We start from the raw sequence: 19747 nt of genomic DNA, 5'->3' as shown, positions 1-19747 counted from the left end.
GGAGGTGTTCTTTTTTTACGGTTTAAAACTTTATTTCTTTTTAAATATTAACAAAAAAAACAGTTAATTATTTTTATAATGAAATTGAAAATATCCATGGTTTAAAGTTTATTAATGGTTGCTATCTTTGTGTCCGATTTTTTCATAGATGTTTTAAAATTATTTTGCTATTTCAACATGCGTATATGTAGTGGTGAGTGGTCCGATTTTTTTTTCTATTTTAAAATGCGTATATTAGAGCTACGAATTATATTAAATAATTCGTCGAACATATGTTCCCAAGCGAAAATTGATATTTTTCGAAATCAGTTTCACTGTAATCAAACAGCGTCTATTTTATTTCAATTTATCGGAAATAATCCATGAATAATAAAGTTTTTCAATACCGAATTTACGAACTTACGAGAAAATATTGAGTTTACGGTAAAAATATTATGTGTATATACTGTCTTTGAACAAAAGCATTTCTTCTGATTTCCCCCCCCCCGATCTTGAAGGTGTTCTCTACCCGTTCACACAGCAGACTCATTATTCCTTCCTTATCCATTAATAACCTAAATGGTGTCTCTTTATTAAAAAAAAATGTTTGACTTTCTTCATTTTAATCGCATATTCATCTCATTTCCTGTTTCTCTCCAACGCGTGTTTCAATTTACTTCTATCAAGATCAGATTAAAATATCAAAATAATAGGTTGGTTCAAAAATAATTTCGTCTTTTTTATGTAGTTGATAGCAGAAAAACGACATTAATTTTGAACCCACCTAATAGTTTTTCATTTCAAGTCTAATTGTAAATACTCATGTGTGTGTGTCTGTGTTGGTGTGTGTGATTTTAATCCTCTCTCGGTGAGATATCTCTCTCTCTCTGTCTCTCTCTCTCTCCCCCTCTCTCTGTATATATATAGAGAGAAAACAATATATATATAATGGTGTCTCTTTACTCAGCCTCTTTATTCAGCCTTGAAAAATGCTGTCTCTTTATTCATCCTTAGGATAGAAGAAAAACGACATTAATTTTGCACCTACCTAATAGTTTTTCATTTCAAAAGCCTAATTAAAACTAAAGGATTATATAAAATACTATTAAAAGCCCACTCAATATAAAAATTAACACATTTGATTTCAGAAATTAAAAATATTTATTTCAAAATATTACTAAAGGTTAAGTAATACGACAAAAGTCAGTTTTGTTGCTCACCAAGTTTGGCTAAGAAATTCATTTTAATAGAATACACTACGCTGAAAACGTACGCGACTCTTACTTGCTTAGACATTTTTTTGTTTGTTTGTTTTAACTTATTTTAAAACAGTGTTTTTTACTTGAATAAAAAGTGATGACTTTTTTTTTACTTCAATAAAAAAGTTACATTCGTTAGAATGAAAAATAAAATGGAGTCAGGTGAACATGTGAGGTGGCTAGAATCGTCAACAAAACAGAAATATATATATATAAAAAAAAAGATTTGCATGATTAGTTACGGTTAATAATTGTATTTCTGTATAATTTTCAATTTTTAAGTTATCAGATATCATTAGTCACCTGCTGCCACTTTTTTTTTTTCATTTAATGATTGTTTTCGACAAATAATTTTTATTGAAGTAAAAAAAAAATCGAAGCATGTTTTACAATGAACCGAAAAAGTAGACAAAAAAGCCATCTTTGTTTTGCTTTTAATCTAAGCGCTCAGAACTACATGCATTTTGAAATTAATGAACGCTTTAAAATAATTTAAGGTACAAAAACATATAAGTAGGTAAGAGTAAATTATCTTGCCTTTGGTTACATTTTACCTTTTCTCCTTCTTTTTTTTAATACCTTATTTTTTCAGTAATGCAAACAAATATATATATGAAACAGACAGTTTCCTAGACACATTGAATAGCTGTGACACGGCGAAACAGTCATCTTTCCATTACTTTGTGTATGTGTGTGTGTGTGTGTGTGTGTGTGTGTGTGTGTGTGTGTGTAAGAAAGAAAAAATATATCGTGTATATATGTGTGGCGAAATTTTATTTTTCTTGAAAATTTGAACGATACTGTAGGTCAAAACAGAAGATAATCCCCCACCAAAAAATAAATAAATAAATATACGATGTTGGGGGGTGGGGAGGGGGGTAGGAAACTTTCAATGAATGTGCTCGATCGGACCAGAATGCTTTGCTTTCCCTTTATGACCTGGCCATCCCTTATATATTGTGTGGTGAGGAGAAACGGCCAAAACGTCAGTCAGTTTGCGGTCTTTGTGCCATACAGACCTAAGCAGCATTTCTCTTGTCCAGCGTTAACTTTCACCATCGTGTTGTCTAAAGGATCTACTGTTAATTGTAAGTGAATTTTACGTCATTTTAACAAAATATTTCATACTTTTGATCTATACTTTGCATACATATGTGTAAAATATATTTTAACTTCACATCACGTGAACGATTTATACCTCTTTTTTTAATTAACACTTGTTTAACATATCCGTTAAAATGTTATTTAAATAATTGTTCTTTTACTTCCATAAAAAAAAGTTACATTCGTTAGAATGAAAAATAAAATGGTGTAAGATGACCATGTGAGGTGGCTAGGATCGTCCACAAAACAGAAATATATAGAAATAAATAAAAAGATGTGCATGATTAGTTACGGTCAGTAGCTGTATTCCTGTTCAATTTTCGAGTTTTCAGTTATTAGATATCATTAGTTATTAGTTATTAGATATCATTAGTCGTCTGTTGCCATCTTTTTTTATTTTATTTTAATGATTGTCTTCGACACCATATTTTCATTGAAATAAATAGAATTATGGAATGTTTTACTACAAACCGAAAAAGTACTCAAAAAACAAAAGCCATCTTTGTTTTCGTTTTAACTTAAGCGCTTAACACTACTTGCGTTTCAAACCTAATGAACGCTTGAAATAAGTTAAAACACAAAAAACATATCCATTTTGGTAAGAGTAAACTCTCTTGTCTTTGGTTACATTTATTTGATTTTAGCTGTTTTTTGTTCTGTTAACTGCACGACGAATTTGCCAAAATGGTGTTGTGTATATTAAAAAAAAAATTTTAATTGTGGAAAAAAGAAAAATTGTAGCAAAGGAATCAACATTTTGGTGCTTATGTGGACAACTTGCCGTCCTATTTTTAAATAGTATTTTCAAGATTTATATCTTTATTGAAGGGTTAGATAAATATACAGATTATTTATAAAACACCCGCCCCATGTTAAGAATGGGTTTCTAAATAACTTTGTTTTTGATAAAAACAGAATTTTAATTTTTTTACATTAAACAATTTTTAAACATTATTAATAAATGAGAAAAGTTGTCCAATATGGCCGACTCTTTTGGACAATATTGGATGTTTACATATTTAAAGTATCTATTTCTCAAAAATATGTATTACTGAATAGATTTTACTCTAAAACATTTCATAAATAATATTTAACAAAATTTTAATATCTAGACATAATTTTTTATTCACATAATAAACTCATGCCATAATTTAGCGACTTTGCCAATAAACGTTACATAATTTTTTAATGAACTGCAAACAATTAAATAAACATAAATATTATAATCGATATAGGGGTGCTCAGGGGAGATAAATCATGACACGATAGTTTATCAATTACCTCCCTTAAACATTTTTACCACTCTTCCATTGTTTGGACGCCTTTATAGTTGTCTAAACATGTTTACATACATATGTACACATAAAGTAATATGTTTAATTCTGATTAAATCGTTTGAATTAGGTAAAAGTGAGTTTGCGAACACAGTTAAATGATTATTTTTATTTATTGAAAAGACAAAATCCAAAATTAGCTTTTCTGTTCAGTGTACGGAAAAGCTAATTTCGGATTTTGTAAGGAAACTGAAAACCCCTAGAAATCTTTAAATATTGAAATTTTTGCATTTTTTATAAACTCATATTATTGTGCAATCGATAATTTGCTGAAAACATTGTGACATATTGGTTAAATATATGTGCATATTTTGTATGAAATATTAGTTAAATATATCTGCATTACTTTGTATAACACATTCAAATATATATATACATATTTTGTTTTATTACATATTGGTTAAATATATAGAGATATTTTTTATTACATATTGGTTAAATATATATATATATATATATATATATATATATATATATATATATATATATATACATATTTTTCATTACATATTGGTTAAATATATATAGATATTTTTTATTACATATTGGTTAAATATATATAGATATTTTTTTATTACATATTGGTTAAATATATATATATATATATATATATATATATATATTTTATTTTTTTATTACATATTGGTTAAATATATATACATATTTTGCATTTATTTTAATGTAATTTATAGGAAATCAATTTCAAAATTTACCTAGTGATTATATTCAAATAAACTATTAACCATTTTTTAGTTCTCGTGTAGCTGTTGTCCCTCTGTTTCTACTTTCGCTCGTTCACATGCCTCTTTTTGTTCCGAATTCGTGGCAGAGGGCCGACATCAGTGGATCTTTTTGTTTTAAATACCAAAATGGTCATTTAACAATGTTAATTATAACTGTAACCTATTTCAAACTGCTATAAATTATTGCACAGTAAAATTTATTAAATGAAAAATCATTCTTATTTCGATTTTTTTAATCAAATAAAAATTCCATTTCAATAGAATTTTTATTCGATTATATACGAAATATGAAAAATGATTTTTCGTATTATTTAGATGCATCGGATTACTCGTGTCGTTTTCATAACTTTTCGATCGGTGTAGCCGCCGACCTTCTTTAGGAGAAAATCGCTTGTGAAAGTGAACTTCTCCTGAAAATTGAAGGTTCAAGTCATTGTGCGGATAAAGGGTTTTGTTTAAAATTCTGTCAAGATTCCCGAGTTCAGCAAACGATTCCAGAGTTCGATAAAATGCACCTGGACAAAGGTCACATTGACGGAAACGTAGTGAAAATGACCTCAAGATGAGAACAGTAGTCCGATGAATCTAAATAATAGATAATCAATCCTCACCTCAAATATTCAGAAACGTAAAATGTTTTGGTTTTATTTTTACTGTGTAATAATTTAGCAGTTTGAAATAGGTTAAATATAAAAAAAAAAAATTGTTAATGACTGTTTTAGTATTACCACCAATAGCAATGGCCTAAAACACATTGCCTGAATGTACTTTTAAACTCCTCGGCCTAACGTTTACAGGGAATATGAACTGGAATAGATACATTGAGAGCATTGCCAAGTCTGCTGCAAAGAAGGTGGGCTCTTGCTACCATGCTAGAAAATTACTTACGCCTGAAAGTATCCTGTACCTCTATAAGGCCACCATTCGCCCATGTATGGAGTGCTGTTGTCACATTTGGGCTGGTGCATCTGCTGCTTGTCTCTCACTCCTTGACAGGGTTCAAAGGAGTCGCCAACCTGATAGGTCCTAAACTGTCATTTAAGCTTCAGCCTCTGTCCCATCGACGAGATGTTGCATCCCTCTGCCTGTTCTACACATACTTTAATGGTGAATGGCCTGACGAACTGCAAACACTTATACCTCCTCGACGTAACTACCCCCGACAAACCCGGCAAGCAACTAAGTCCCACCCCTTTACAGTAGAGATTCCTAGGTGCAAGAAAGCTGTTTACTCCAAGTTTCTTCCCCAGAACTGCAAGTCTTTGGAACTCCCTTCCGGGATTCTGCTTTCCCAACTGTGCTGATATGCAGAAGTTCAAGTGCAATGTGAACAAACATCTTTCTACTCATCTCCCTTCATAATGTCCCGGCAAATGATGTCCTTGACAGTAGCCCGCTACTTCAAAGTGGCACTGTGCGTTGTTTGGGGTTGGGGTGAAAATTGAATTAAAAAAAAAAAAAAAGGAAAAGTTCACTGATCTTGGTCCACAGCTGCGAATTCGGAATAGGCGCATGTGAAAGAGAAAAAGTGAAAGACTAATCAGGGATACATGAGAACCTTTTTTTTCCACATGTTTCTATTTATTTCTCTTATTTTTCTCTTTCAGAACTCAAGATGGAGTTTATTGTTGCAAGAATACTTGAAAGATTCATAGATGATGAAAGATGGTGGGAAATCAAGTCTATTCTTGAAAAATTTTCTCCTGAAGAACGGCGTTTGATCATCTCCAAGAAGATGAAGAAGAAGAAATCCCTGTTCTTATTGGCTGTCGAAAATGGTCAGTCGTATTTAGTAAAATTTCTGATTGAAGCTTGCAATGTAAACGTGATGGAAACGGGTTCCTGTCTCTGCATAGCTGCAGAGAATGGATTTTTAAACATTGTGAAAATACTTGTAGAGAACGGATCGGATGTAAACAAACTCGACCCAAAAGGGTTCTCGCCATTATACTTTGCTTGTATGACGGGCAATATGGAAATGGTCGAGTATCTTTTCAAAAATGGCGCTCAAGTTAATCTTGTTGCTAATGTGGAACAGATTACTCCACTAATGGCATCGCTGCGATTTCCAACAATTTGCAAGTATCTGTTAATCAACGGTGCTGACCCACAAGTCATCAATATTTATGGAAGGACGGCCTTGATGGTGGCTGTTGAAATGGAAAATTTCGATTATATTGAGAGTTTGCTAGCTCATAGAGCTAATTTAAACGACATGATCCTGTCTGAAAAATGCTACAACATCGAGTCATCTCGAAGCGTAGTGAACTTATTAAAATCGTATGGTACAAACATCAAAGGGTTATTGGCTAAATTTTATAGATTTCAAGTCTGCAATGCTCTACTGAGTAAAAACTTTGATTATGCACACATATATTGGAATGAATTTTTCTTAATACATTTGAATACATATATCGAAATACAAGGAATATATAACTCTATTCCTGCAGTTTCAATGGAACATCAAAACACCGGACAATCTAAATTTCAACCGATTTTAAATTTTTTTGCCCCGCTTGATCAAAATGTGTTACTCAGTTTAGAAAAATATTATGACTTGTGTAATCCTTACCTTTTGCAGGCCCTTGCATCCAGCATGAATTCAGTCGATGACGTTACAAACGCCTTAAAACTGTTTTCGTTTATCTTGGAAACATTTGCATTAGGCAGTGATGATTTATTTTTCATTAATTTGCAGACCATCAGTGATCTTTATACATATTTAAATATATTGATGCACAACGATTTCTACAACTGTTTGGAAAATCACGGCCGAGAGTTGTTAAAATCCTATTGCCATCATGTTGAGGGCATAGTTGCTCGTCTTAAAAATATGACCAACATAGAAAGATATTTGGTAGCGGAGAAAATCGATTATGTTTTCAGTAACATCGCCAAGATTATTGAGGCCTTTTTAAGGAAAAGCCAAGGAAATATGCCTGTGTTAAAAGAAAGTATAGAGAAAATTGTGCAACTTGATTTACGCGGGTCTGATAATAACACACTGTTGCATTTTTGTACCAAGGAAAATTATTCACTGGAGCTCTACAAACTGTTGCTGTCGTGTGAGGCTGAAGTCAACTGCCGGAATCGACGTCGTTTTACACCTGTTCATTATGTGCTTGATAATGTAGACTGTGACCAAAAAGCAATTATTGAATATTTCTTATCGCAGGGATTTCTTTTCGATGCCTCGATCGATGAAGAGTTTTGCCTTTCATGTTCTTTAAAAAAACGCAAGATTTTGCCACAACCAGTAAAACACACGACTTTGCAATGCTTGGCTGCAAACGTAGTCAGCAAAAATATATTTTCATATGATGAAGTGCCAAGACATCTAGAAGACTTCATATTGTTGCACACTTGAGTTGCTTACATCCTTTACCTCTGTTGCTATGGCAACGTTGAATCTCATTTCATGTTGAGACATTACTTGATATTTGTGGTGCAATAATAAAGAGCCCTTGTGAGGAGTCTCGACTCCTTAGATTGTCGGGGCTTATACCCAACCACCATGAACTTATTTCTCCAACTGTTCTACATCCAACCCCAAAACTCTCCATTCCATAACCATATCATCTTCCTATATTGTCTAAATTAATCTTCTGCAATCATCCGAACTAAGCCCGTCTTTTTAGGCTCATATTACACATCCATCTTATCACTCTCATGTTATTTCTCTCCATGCAACACATATCCTCAACCCTTACTGTCCAAATTTCACTTCCATACATCATCACATTCCGTACACATTGCTGATATACTTTTATCCTTGGTCAACAATATCCAATTTTTTTTTTGTATAAATTATAAAGATAATTGTTCACAAGGAAAGTTTGTTTTGCTCAACAAAGTGTTTTCGTATTGAACAACAAAATCCATCTTTTGAACATTTCCACCTCCAACCATCAATTGACTGCAAATAACGATTCGAGGCACATGGTAAATTACAGATTTCATACCTCAAAAACTGAATATTAATCGAAACGTTGGTAATTCATTTCTTTCTAACATTATCACTTTCTCTATATTTTTTTCTGATTTTTAAAATTCCGTATACATTGCTGATATATTTTTATGTCAGACAGCTTCATGACAAGTTGGACCATTATTTCTTCAGCCCACGTGAAATTATTGTCGGAAACAAGACTGTTTTGGATCCATTTTAAGAACTCGACGGCCATTTTCTAACATTATCACTTTCTCTATATTTTTTTTCTGATTTTTAAAATTCCGTACACATTGCTGATATATTTTTATGTCAGACAGCTTCATGACAAGTTGGACCATTATTTCTTCAGCCCACGTGAAATTATTGTCGGAAACAAGACTGTTTTGATCCATTTTAAGAACTCGACGGCCATTTTCTAACATTATCACTTTCTCTATATTTTTTTTCTGATTTTTAAAATAATAAAATATATTTTTTACAAATCTTCTTGTTGATTTTTACCGTTTTGTTGGGGGAGTAATTTGATTATGTCGTTTTTACTTCTGGAATGATAAATTCTTTACAGGACGAACTGAAATGATTGAATTATTTGATTCAGTTGAAATGCTTCCAAATTTCGAAGTCAAACATTTTTTTTATAGTTAAGAACGAATTTAAAATGTCTGATTTGTTTTTGGGGGGGTTTTATCAAATGTTTTTATGATGTTTTTATTTCAGGAATGTTGAATTTTGTTTATCTATAATTTATAAAATTTGAGTTTTTTTTAAATCGGATGTGGTGCAAGGCCAAAAAGTGTAGTTGGATGGGGGCTCAGTTGTCATCCTCTCATCCTATTTGTCTATTCTCTAAATTAGTTTTAATCACCAAAATACCACATTCACACTGACCTGGCATATTTGAAGATTATTTTTGTCTTAGTATATTTTATAAATAAAGTTCGTTGGGAGAGGGGGATCAATTCTTTATATGACGACCTGGAACTATTGAGTAGCTTAATCAAGATAAAATTTCGGAGGGTTATTATATAGTACTTTATTTTTAGTTAGTAGGAACGATTTAAATGGCTGACTAAGAATAAACAGAAATTAAGTGAATTTAAATGTGTTATAGAGCTTTTTGGTTGGAACAATTTTGTTTCAGTTAATTTGGATTCGCATTGTCTCTTCTTTATTGACATAAGTCCATTTTCTTTTTTTAACCTGGTAATTGACTTTTTAAAAGCACTTGAAAATAATCATAAATTTTACATTCTAAAATAAAATTATCGGCTAAAAAATGTAGAATCGCATGGAAGGGGTCAATCTATACAAAAAATTGTGGGTCGTAATTTTTTTTTTCTTTGTACAATTACTGATCCTTTTGCTAAAGAATTCTGTTTTTGTTTTCTTCAACTATAGAGGCATCAGGTTCTTATATGAATATAATGTAGACTGATCCGCACTTTATAACCATCACCAATTTGAACTTTTATTTTTAAGCCAATATTCTAGATTTTAAAGTGGGGATCACTTTCCTATATAGATCATATATAAAATGATCACCCATTTCTTGTCCATCAATTTTCGAAACTTAACTTTAAAAAATGAAACTTTTTAAATTGACTTTTTTAACAAGGCAAACAATTTTATCAAGCATCTTAAATTTCCAATACTTGTGCAGAACATGCAAGAGATTTAGTTTTTGTTTTTTACTTAAGAATTAAAATTATCAGCCATTTCTTGTTCATCAATTTTCGGAAAACTTAATGTGAAAAAAAAAAATATTTATCTACTATCTTAAAATTTTCAAGATTTGTTAAAAAAAACATGCAAAATATTTAATTAGTTTTTGCTTAAGAATTTCCATAAAGTAGTGAATTCACTACATAACATTTAAAACAAATTTTAATTTGTGTGATTTGTAATAGGTCGTCCTCTAAATGTACGGTTTTACTATTTATGTATGACTAATTGCTGCTCGGCTGAAAGTTGTTATTAAGTTCGTTTTATCTTTTAATAGCAGGGCGCCCGATCTTGCCCAGTCATCAAAATGCTTAGATATATTTGAATTCATGCAGATTTATTATTATAGAGCCAACTCTCTATTGGTGTTTTATATTGTACACAATAGTAATGATTTCAAAAGTTAACAAGACCTGCGAGCCATCAGATAGAATCGAAATTGAAACATTTACTTGGAAGGCAGAAATTGCTGGGGACACAGTTACAAGACGCTGTATTCCTATCCCACCACGGTTTTGACTACCTGAAGAAGGCCAGAGGATAAGTTGGACGAAACGTGGTGAAACAACTTGTGACTCATGTGGAAATTTTTCAACAAATGTGCAAATTCGGTCACTACTTTGTCAAACTTTACCCTTGTGTGAAGGAAAGCTGGGTTCTCCACTAACAAATGACGCTTGTTTGATTGAAGATAGGTTCAGTGAAAAAAAAAACTAGAAACCAAAAGAATTTATTTTTAAAAGCATACTTTTATAGCTACAGATGGCACAAACAATCTATAATTTTTCTCCATCTCTCCTAAACAGTATCCAAGTCTAATAATAATCTAACAAGCATTCATTTATAAAAATCAGATTTTAATATTTACAGATGTCTTAAAATAAAATAGAATTTTTCTCCATTTTTTTTTTCAACAATTATTATTTATTAATATGTTCTACAGGAATTTATTTAGGGATCTGAATTCACATAGACGTTTCTCGGCTATCTTTTGAAATTCTCCTTTTTCCAGCTGTTTCTTTTTTTTTGCTTTTTCATCTGATGATGACTCTATGAAGAATCGAAAAGATTTATGATACATATGGAACATACATGAATCAGATAATGAATCTCTTTTCCCAGCCAGTAAAATTCTTGTGAGCCTGCTGCTCAATCATTTAATAAAGCACTTAGATTTTCCAGAAAGATGCCAGAAAGGGCGCGGTATAATTGACATGGTGCAAGTTTTCTGGTTTTTTTTTTTTTTTTTTTTTTTTTTGTTCATTTGCTTTTGCTTATTTTTTTTACCTGGTGATGATTCTACAAAGAATCAAAAACTTTTGTGATACATATGTAAAATACATCAATCTCCTAATGAATCTCTTCCCAACTGGTGAAATTCTTGCAAGCTTGCTGCTTAATCACTTAATCAGCATTTGACATTACAAGCCGGGCAGAACTGTACAAGATCATGGCCGAATTCGGATGTCCTTATAAATTGGTCTCAATCGTCAGACAATTTCATGATGGGATGATGGGTCATGTCATAGACGAAAAGAGACTTCTAATGATTTCCCAGCCAGCAGCAAAGTTAAATGGGGCTGTGGCCTGGTGCCAACGCTCTTTAGCATGTTTTCAATGGTACTGACTGATACATTCATTGAAGAAGTTTCCCAGACTATCAATTACAGACAGCTGTTCAACCCAAAATGACTTGTTTTTTTCACTAGGGTTAAAGCTACCATCTAATCTTGGGAATACTAAACTCAAAACACCTCCATGTGTACTCCACGATTTTTTTCAAACTAAACGCATTGAGGAATGCGAGTGCAAATGTGCTGTTTGAATGGACTTTTTTCTTAGATTTTTTGGGTTTGTATTACTGTACACATAGATTCGAAAAAGTTGTCAAAAAACAAATATATAACAAATAAATGTTATCAAAGGCAAGATAAGTTACTTTTCTACCAAACTGGATATATTTTTCGTGTTTTTATTCAATGTAACATGTTTATTCAGCTCGAAAACCATACAGTGTTTACCGATGTATTGGAACATTCAAGATGGCATCTTATTCTCTCTTTAACACGGTAAGTGTGGGAAAAGATGTTATAAATAAAAAACCGGATAAAATACTGTTAAAAACTCGCTCAATATATGTTACCGTGACATAGGTTGACACATATTCGGCGGGTTTTTAATAGTATTTTGTATAGTTTTTTATTTATAACATATATATACATACATATATATACATATATATATATACATATATATATATACATACATACATATATATATACATATATATATATATACATATATTTAAATTTATGAATATTGCGTATGTATTATTATAGAATCAATCCTCTATTGAATATTATATATTACGAGGAAATAATGGACTAATTCGCAAAATAAATAAATAAATAATAATAATTATGTAGTTCATTTAATTCCATCTGTCGTTATTTACAATATCACGTCAGCTGATATTTGGGCTTGATGATGAATGCCCTGGAAAAGTCACCTCTGACTAACGTTTTGTTTTAAAGTATGCAAACGAGGATATGATTTGCAGTGATTTTAAATGGTAACTGTTCTTTATTGTAAATTGATGAGAAAAAAATGAAATTAAATGGTGAGGTATCATTCCATCTGCAGTCGAATGCTCTAGCTATATCTTCAGATTATAATAAAGCTGTTTTTTTAAGAAGAAATAGTTTGCTGAAATTTTATTATCTCCCTTGCTAGTACAATGTAAAATATTCCCTTGTAAAAATTCTTCTTTTTTTATCTTTAAGAGAGAAAATGAAACTTTTAAGATCGGATTTTTTCGATTTTTGATACTCATCAGATGGATTTCTGTACTCCCTCAGTAAAATGAACCTCGTTAGTGACATGCAATATGGTTTCCATTCTGCTAGATCTACAGCAAAAGTGCTTTTTTTTTTTTTTTCACACAGTGATCACCACTTATCAAGGCCCGGAAGCCACTCAGGGATAAGGGTTATTGCAAGTACATTACGTCAGTGTAGAGATTTGATGAAGTGTTTACTTAAGGGGGGGGGGTTCATTAGGAATTTATTAACGTTGGACTTGAAGATATCCAAGTTGTAGTCCGGTGGAAAGCAGGCAGACGGAACAGAGTTCCACAGGCGTGCAGTTCTAAGAAAGAAGCTTTGTTCATGGAATCCTCGTTTTGATTTAGGCACAGATATAGAGTGGGGGAAATTTTTCACAGTGGATTCAGCTAGATGGGTGTTTTTCGTGAAAGATTGGCGAGGGGAGACCAGAGATTGGAGTTCAGACGAGCACCTGCCATGGAAATAACGATAAAACAAGGATAGGCTCGCTAACGGTTATATCTCATAGGATTATCAAATCTCTAAATAGAGGTTTCTTTTCTAAGGCAATTGCCCATGACATGTCAAAGGCCTTTGATAGAGTATGGCATAAAGATGTACTGTTCAAAATCTCCAACTACAGTATAGCTGGAAATGTCTTTTCAATTATTAAATCATTTCTCTCTGATAGCTTCATAAGATGACTGATGGGCAGAAATCAGAAACTCACAGTATTAATGCTGGAGTCCTTCAGGGGTCCATCCTGGGCCCAACTCTCTTCCTGATTTACATCAATGATCCCCCAAATCAAATCCTAAGATCCCTCGTAGACATTTATGCTGACAACACTACAATCTATGGCAACACTTCAAAGACCGTAAGCGACCAAGTTCTCTCTGATTCTTTCTCCTCTGATCTTGATTATGTGGTGCAATGGGGAAAGAGGTGGCTGGTTAATTTTAATGCATCTAAAACCAAGCTTCTATCTTTCAATCAGCAATGCTCTGATCCCAGTTTGGCATCGATTGAAATGAATGGAGGAGGGTCCATGTTTTGACAAGCTTCGAGGTCTGACCTTTACTCTGGATCATTGATACAGTGGTAACGCCACCAGCTTTGAATGCTATAGGTTATACAAGTCAGTTTTTTTGTTTTTTTAATTTTCACCCCAAACAAGGCACATCGTCACTTAGAAGTAGGGGGCTACAATCAGGGACATAGATTGAAGGGATATTATGAAGGGAGATGAGCAGCAAGATGTCTGTTCACATTACACTTGAACTTCTGCATGTCAGTACACTTGGGAAAGCAGAATCCCGGAAGAGAGTTCCAAAGTCTAGCAGTTCAGGGGAAGAAACTATTGGAGTAGAAGGCTTTCTTACACCCAGGGATCTGTGTAGGGGTGGGATTTAGCTGTTTGTAGGGGGTATTTACATCGAGGGGGTACAAGTGCTTGTAGTTCGTCAGAGCATTCTTTTTTTTTTTTTTTTACATAGGCATCACCACATTATCAAGGCCAAGAGGCCACTCAAGGATAAGGGTTAAAGAGTGTACAGTAGAAATTGGACATTATAGTAATCATTAGTAATGAAAATTTGGTAAAGTTGATAACTTATATGGAACGGCTCATCAAGAACTTATTTACGTTAGACTTGAAGACAACCATATTGTAGTCAGCCGGAAAGCAGGAAAACGGAAGACAATTCCACAGGCGTGCAGTTCTAAGAAAGAAGCTTTGTTCATGGAATCTACGTTAAGGTTTAGGCACAGATAAAGAGTGGGGGGGAATTATTGATAGTGTTTACAGCTAGACGAGTGTTTCTTGTGAAAGTTTGGCGAGGGGGGACCATAGATTGAAGCTCATTCGAACACTTTCCATGAAAATAACGATACATCAGAGACAAACTCGCAACATCTCTTCTGTGAGATAAAGGTTGCAAGGAAGAGAAAAGGACATCTCCTACGAGGCTACGAAGTCTATTTTGAACTATATCAAGGCAGGCCAAGTCCTTTCTAGCAGCTCCTGCCCAGATGTGGCAACAGTATTCCATCCTTGGACATACCTGGCTCTTATATAGATAGAGAATAGCATCAGCAGTGAGATATCTACCGGATCAATAGAAATATCCCACCATTTTTCCAGCGGCCTTGGCAACAGATTTGATGTACGTGTTCCATTTAAGATCAGGAGTAATGGTCAAGCCAAGAAGTTTGTCAAAACTTGAGGCCTCCTGAAGACGAGAGCCATTCATTTCAATTGATGTCAGATGTGGATCAGAAGGTTGATGATGTAAAGAGAGAAGCTTGGTTTTAGATGCATTAAAAGTAACCAGCCATTCTTTACCCCATTGTACTACGTGCTCAAGATCAGAGGAGAGAGAATTGGAGAGAACTTGGTCATTTACTGTCTTAGATGTGCTACCATAAATTGTAGTGTCGTCAGCATAGATGTCTACAAATGATGTAAGATGTGATTTGGAAGATCATTAATGTAGATCAGGAAAAGAGTTGGGCCCAGGATGGACCCCTGAGGGACACCGGCATTAATACTGTGAGCTTCTGATTTTTGCGCCTCAATTACTACTCTTATGAACCTATCAGAAAGAAATGATTTAATAATTGAGAAGACATTTCCAGCAATACCATAGCTAGAGATCTTATGAAGTAAACCTTTATGCCATACCCTATCAAAGGCCTTAGATATGTCAAAAGCAATTGCCCTAGAAAGGTTGCCTCCGTCGAGAGATTTGCTAATCCTATGAGATATAACTGTAAGCACATCTGCTGTAGATCTAGCAGAACGGAAACCATATTGAGTGTCACTAAGAAGGTTATTTTTGTTGAGATGGTTGATTACTTCTGTATTTAACACAGATTCCAGCAACTTACTCATAACGCACAGGAGACTTATTGGCCTGTACTGAGAGGGGGATGAGCGATCACCTGAGTTCTTAAATACAGGGCATACTGATGAAATTTTCCAGGGAGATGGGAAACTATTCTCCTTAAGACAACGTTTAAACAGTTTTGTAAGTATGGGCGCTAGTTCAGGTTGAAGTTTTTTGAGTACTATAATTGGAATACCGTCAGGGCCAGTTGCTTTACTGGAATCAAGGTTTTTGATTAGCTTGGCAACATCACGTACAGATATACGTATATCACATAGCGTGTTTTCTGATACAGGAGGAAATATTGGGGGTTGGCAGCCTTGATCGCAAAGGGTAGAATTAGCTGTGAAGTTCTTGACAAAGAGTTTGGCTTTGTCTGATGCTGACGAGATTACCTCAGGTCCATTGATAATAGTTGGGATGGAGCACACGCTTCTGTTCAGGATTCTGTTTGCTATTTGCCAAAACTGGTGGGAACCAAGCCGCTGCTCAGCTACTTTGGACTTAACAGATTGAGCATACAACTCTCTTGCATTCTTTATTACTTTCTTACAATGGTTGCTGGCAGTCCTGAAAGCGGCTTTAGTTTTCATACATCTATTACGTTGGAAACAGTGGAAAAAGTGATTTCTGTGCGCAACGGCAGCAGCACATTCTGGAGAGAACCATGGCTGGCTGTTAGGTTTTTGCTGAAACTTTTTAAAGGGTATAAAACGGTCAATACCTACAATTAACCATTCCGTCAGGTCTAATACTATAGAGGACACATCCTTTTTAAACATGGATTGCAGAGGTAGATCAGATATAAATGTACGGAAGCTATCCCAGTCAGCCTTAGTGTATCGATATACTGTACGATGGAGAGGTACGTCTGGGGACTTATTACATTTCATTTTTATCTTAATTGATACAACAGAGTGGTCGGAAGAGCCAAGAGGCGACAGAACAGAAACTGAACATAGTTCAGGGCAAGTTGTGAGAAAAAGGTCTAGTAGGCTGGCATACTGGCCATTATGGTCGGGCACACGGGTAGGTTCCTGAACAATCTGAGTGAGGTCATAGGCAATGGAGAAATCATGACAGAACCTTCCCTCATCATCGGTCTTGTTAGAGTGGGTCAACTATTCGACGTTGTGAACATTGAAGTCACCACATACGTGAATGTTAGCTGAAGGATAAGCAGATAAGACTTGGTCAATTTTCTTAGATATGCTTTGAAAGATAGTAACTCCGCTGTTATGGGGGCGATAGAGAGTAAATATAAATGCCGTAGTGTGAGCTAAAGCAACCCGGAAGCACATATAGGGTAAGTTAGGATCTTCCCGGGAGATGTCCCTACCACATGGAAAGTTATCCCTAATATAGGCACAAATTCCATGCCCATGGCGATCTTGGGGGTCAGATTTAGAAGTTAAGTTAGAGTATCCTTTAATTGCGAACTCTTCTAGGAAAATAGCCTGTCCAATGCCAGTTTCACTTAAAAATAAAAGGTCTGGTTTAGTCTCCTGTAATTGGGTTTCAACCTCTGGAAGGTTAGAACGTAGACCCCTGATGTTGGAGAAGGAGACATGGTAGTAGGGGTCTACGTTGGAAGTTGGAGAACCGGGTTTAATCGTGTATTTTTTCTTGAAACTTGTCATGATGAAATTTTGGAATTTGTGGACTAGGTCGTCAGATTTACTTAGAGCAGGACAGAGAGGGGAAACTAAGAGAGAAAAAGAAACGAAGATTTTTTTTTTATTTGTAGCTAATGATAAGGTAAAGCCGTAACACATACCCACTAGTATGGCATCGAGAGGCCCCACCAGAAGCTACTGCATGGTCCAGAATCCATTCACAATATGGCAATACAGAAGCTCCAGTACTTTGCACCTGCTGATAGGACAGCCTCCTTGGTGGTTAATCCAAGGTTCGGGTCCCTGACTATCAGGCGGATAACGTCAGCCCAGACAAAACGTTTACCTCCAGCACCCTTACTAGTGACATGGCTACAAGGATAGACATAGAAACAGAAAATTTCCGCCATCTCTGCCAACTGTTCGCGCAAAATACTGCCAACCTAGAAAACAGCTTTTTCTTCTCCCTTTGTCAGAAAAATCACTCATTAAAAAATGAGGACTGAAAACACTTGTAGAACAGGCAGAGGGATGCAACATCTCATCGATGGGACAGAGGCTGAAGCCTAGATGACAGTTCAGGACCTATCAGGTTGGCGACTCTCTTTTGAACCCTGCGATTGGCAAGCATGTTAGTGTTCTTGGTTGTCATGCAAACAACCTCACCGTTGTTGGAAGGGGGGCGGGGGAGTGTTGATTGCCCATTATTTACTACACTGTTGGAGATTTTCTGGAAATCACGAGTTCCTAATTTCCGTGCTTTAACATGTTTTCTGGTGGTTTCAGTGTATTCTCTCTAAGCTGTCGCTATTTCTTTCTTACAATTACTTCTAGCTTCTATAAATTTGTCTGTTTGTATTGGACTTATGTTGGATAAATCTGTGATATGCATTCTGCCTTTGAGCAATGACAGTTGCGCAAGTGAAAGTAAAGCATTGAGGTTTGTTATAGAATTTCCACATGGGAACATGTGCTTCACTTTGAATCATTCAATAGTCTTATTTGCACACTGTTCTGCAGGAAGAGAAAAGACATTTCCCCATGGCTTCCCAGTCAGCCTTCTTATAATACCTTGTCATTTTCAGCCGAGAATTTAGGGTGATTTCTATTATTATTATCGTGTGGTCAGCATTTCTGAGTGAACGATGGGTATTCTGTTTCTCTTCTTTCTATATTAGCACTTATCAAGGCCAAAACGCAACTCGAGGATGACAGTTCAAAAGGGCATAGTAGTCAAATTTGGGAAAGAGGATGGAACAACTTTAATGGGAGGATGAGTTATTCAACGACACCAAACTATTTTGTTATATATATATATATTTTAGAAACTATTTATATTACCACTTATCAAGGCCCATAGGCCACTCGAGGATGAGAGTTTAAAAGTGCACAGTAGTCAAATTCGGGAAGGAGGATGGAACCGCTATAACAAGAGATTGAGTTATTCAGCGACTCCAACCTATTTTCTTATATATATATATTCTATCTATATTAGCACTTATCAAGGCCAATAGGCAACTCGAGGATGAGAGTTCAAACGTGCACAGTAGTCAAATTTGGGAAAGAGGATGGAACAACTTTCTCTTTTGCCTCTCTCTCACCCTCTTAATCTTCTCTCTCTCTCACCCTGTTTCTCTTCTGTCTATATACGCATTATCAAGGCCAATAGGCAACTCGAGGATGACAGTTCAAAAGTGCACAGTAGTCAAATTTGCGAAAGCGGATGGAACAACTTTAACAGGAGGATGAGTTATTCAACGACACCAACCTATTTTGTTATATATATATACATTTTTTAGAAACTATATATATTACCAGTTATCAAGGCCCATAGCTACTCGAGGATGAGAGTTTAAAAGTGCACAGTAGTCAAATTCGGGAAGGAGGATGGAACCGCTATAACAGGAGATTGAGTTCCTCAGCGACTCTAACCTATTTTGTTATATATATATATTTTCTATCTATATTAGCACTTATCAAGGCGAATAGGCAACTCGAGGATGAGAGTTCAAACGTGCACAGTAGTCAAATTTGGGAAAGAGGATGGAACAACTTTCTCTTCTGCCTCTCTCTCACTCTCTTTATCTTCTTTCTCTCATCCTGTTTCCCTTCTCTCTATATTAGCACTTATCAAGGCCAATAGGAAACTCGAGTATGACAGTTCAAAAGTGCACAGTAGTCAAGTTTGTGAAAGAGGATGGAACAACTTTAACGGGAGGATGAGTTATTCAACGACACCAACCTATTTTGTTATATATATGTATTTACATTTTTTAGAAACTATATATATTACCACTTTACAAGGCCAATAGGCCACTCGAGGAT

At 34.6% G+C, this 19747-nt stretch overlaps 1 protein-coding gene across 1 annotated transcript in view; it reads left to right on the top strand.

The window, feature by feature from the left end:
• Positions 1–19747, top strand: part of LOC145265657 (uncharacterized) — a 209279-nt gene that overhangs the window by 43517 nt on the left and 146015 nt on the right. Inside the window, exon 2 of the mRNA XM_080121722.1 lies at positions 6027–7773. Coding sequence (XP_079977848.1) covers positions 6027–7773 — 1747 coding nt within the window. The remainder of the gene's footprint in view (positions 1–6026; positions 7774–19747) is intronic.

This window comes from Euprymna scolopes, chromosome 40, assembly GCF_053919585.1.
Source record: "Euprymna scolopes isolate OS-2025 chromosome 40, ASM5391958v1, whole genome shotgun sequence".
Classification (NCBI taxonomy): domain Eukaryota; kingdom Metazoa; phylum Mollusca; class Cephalopoda; order Sepiida; family Sepiolidae; genus Euprymna; species Euprymna scolopes.
This window is presented reverse-complemented; position numbering and strand designations above follow the sequence as displayed.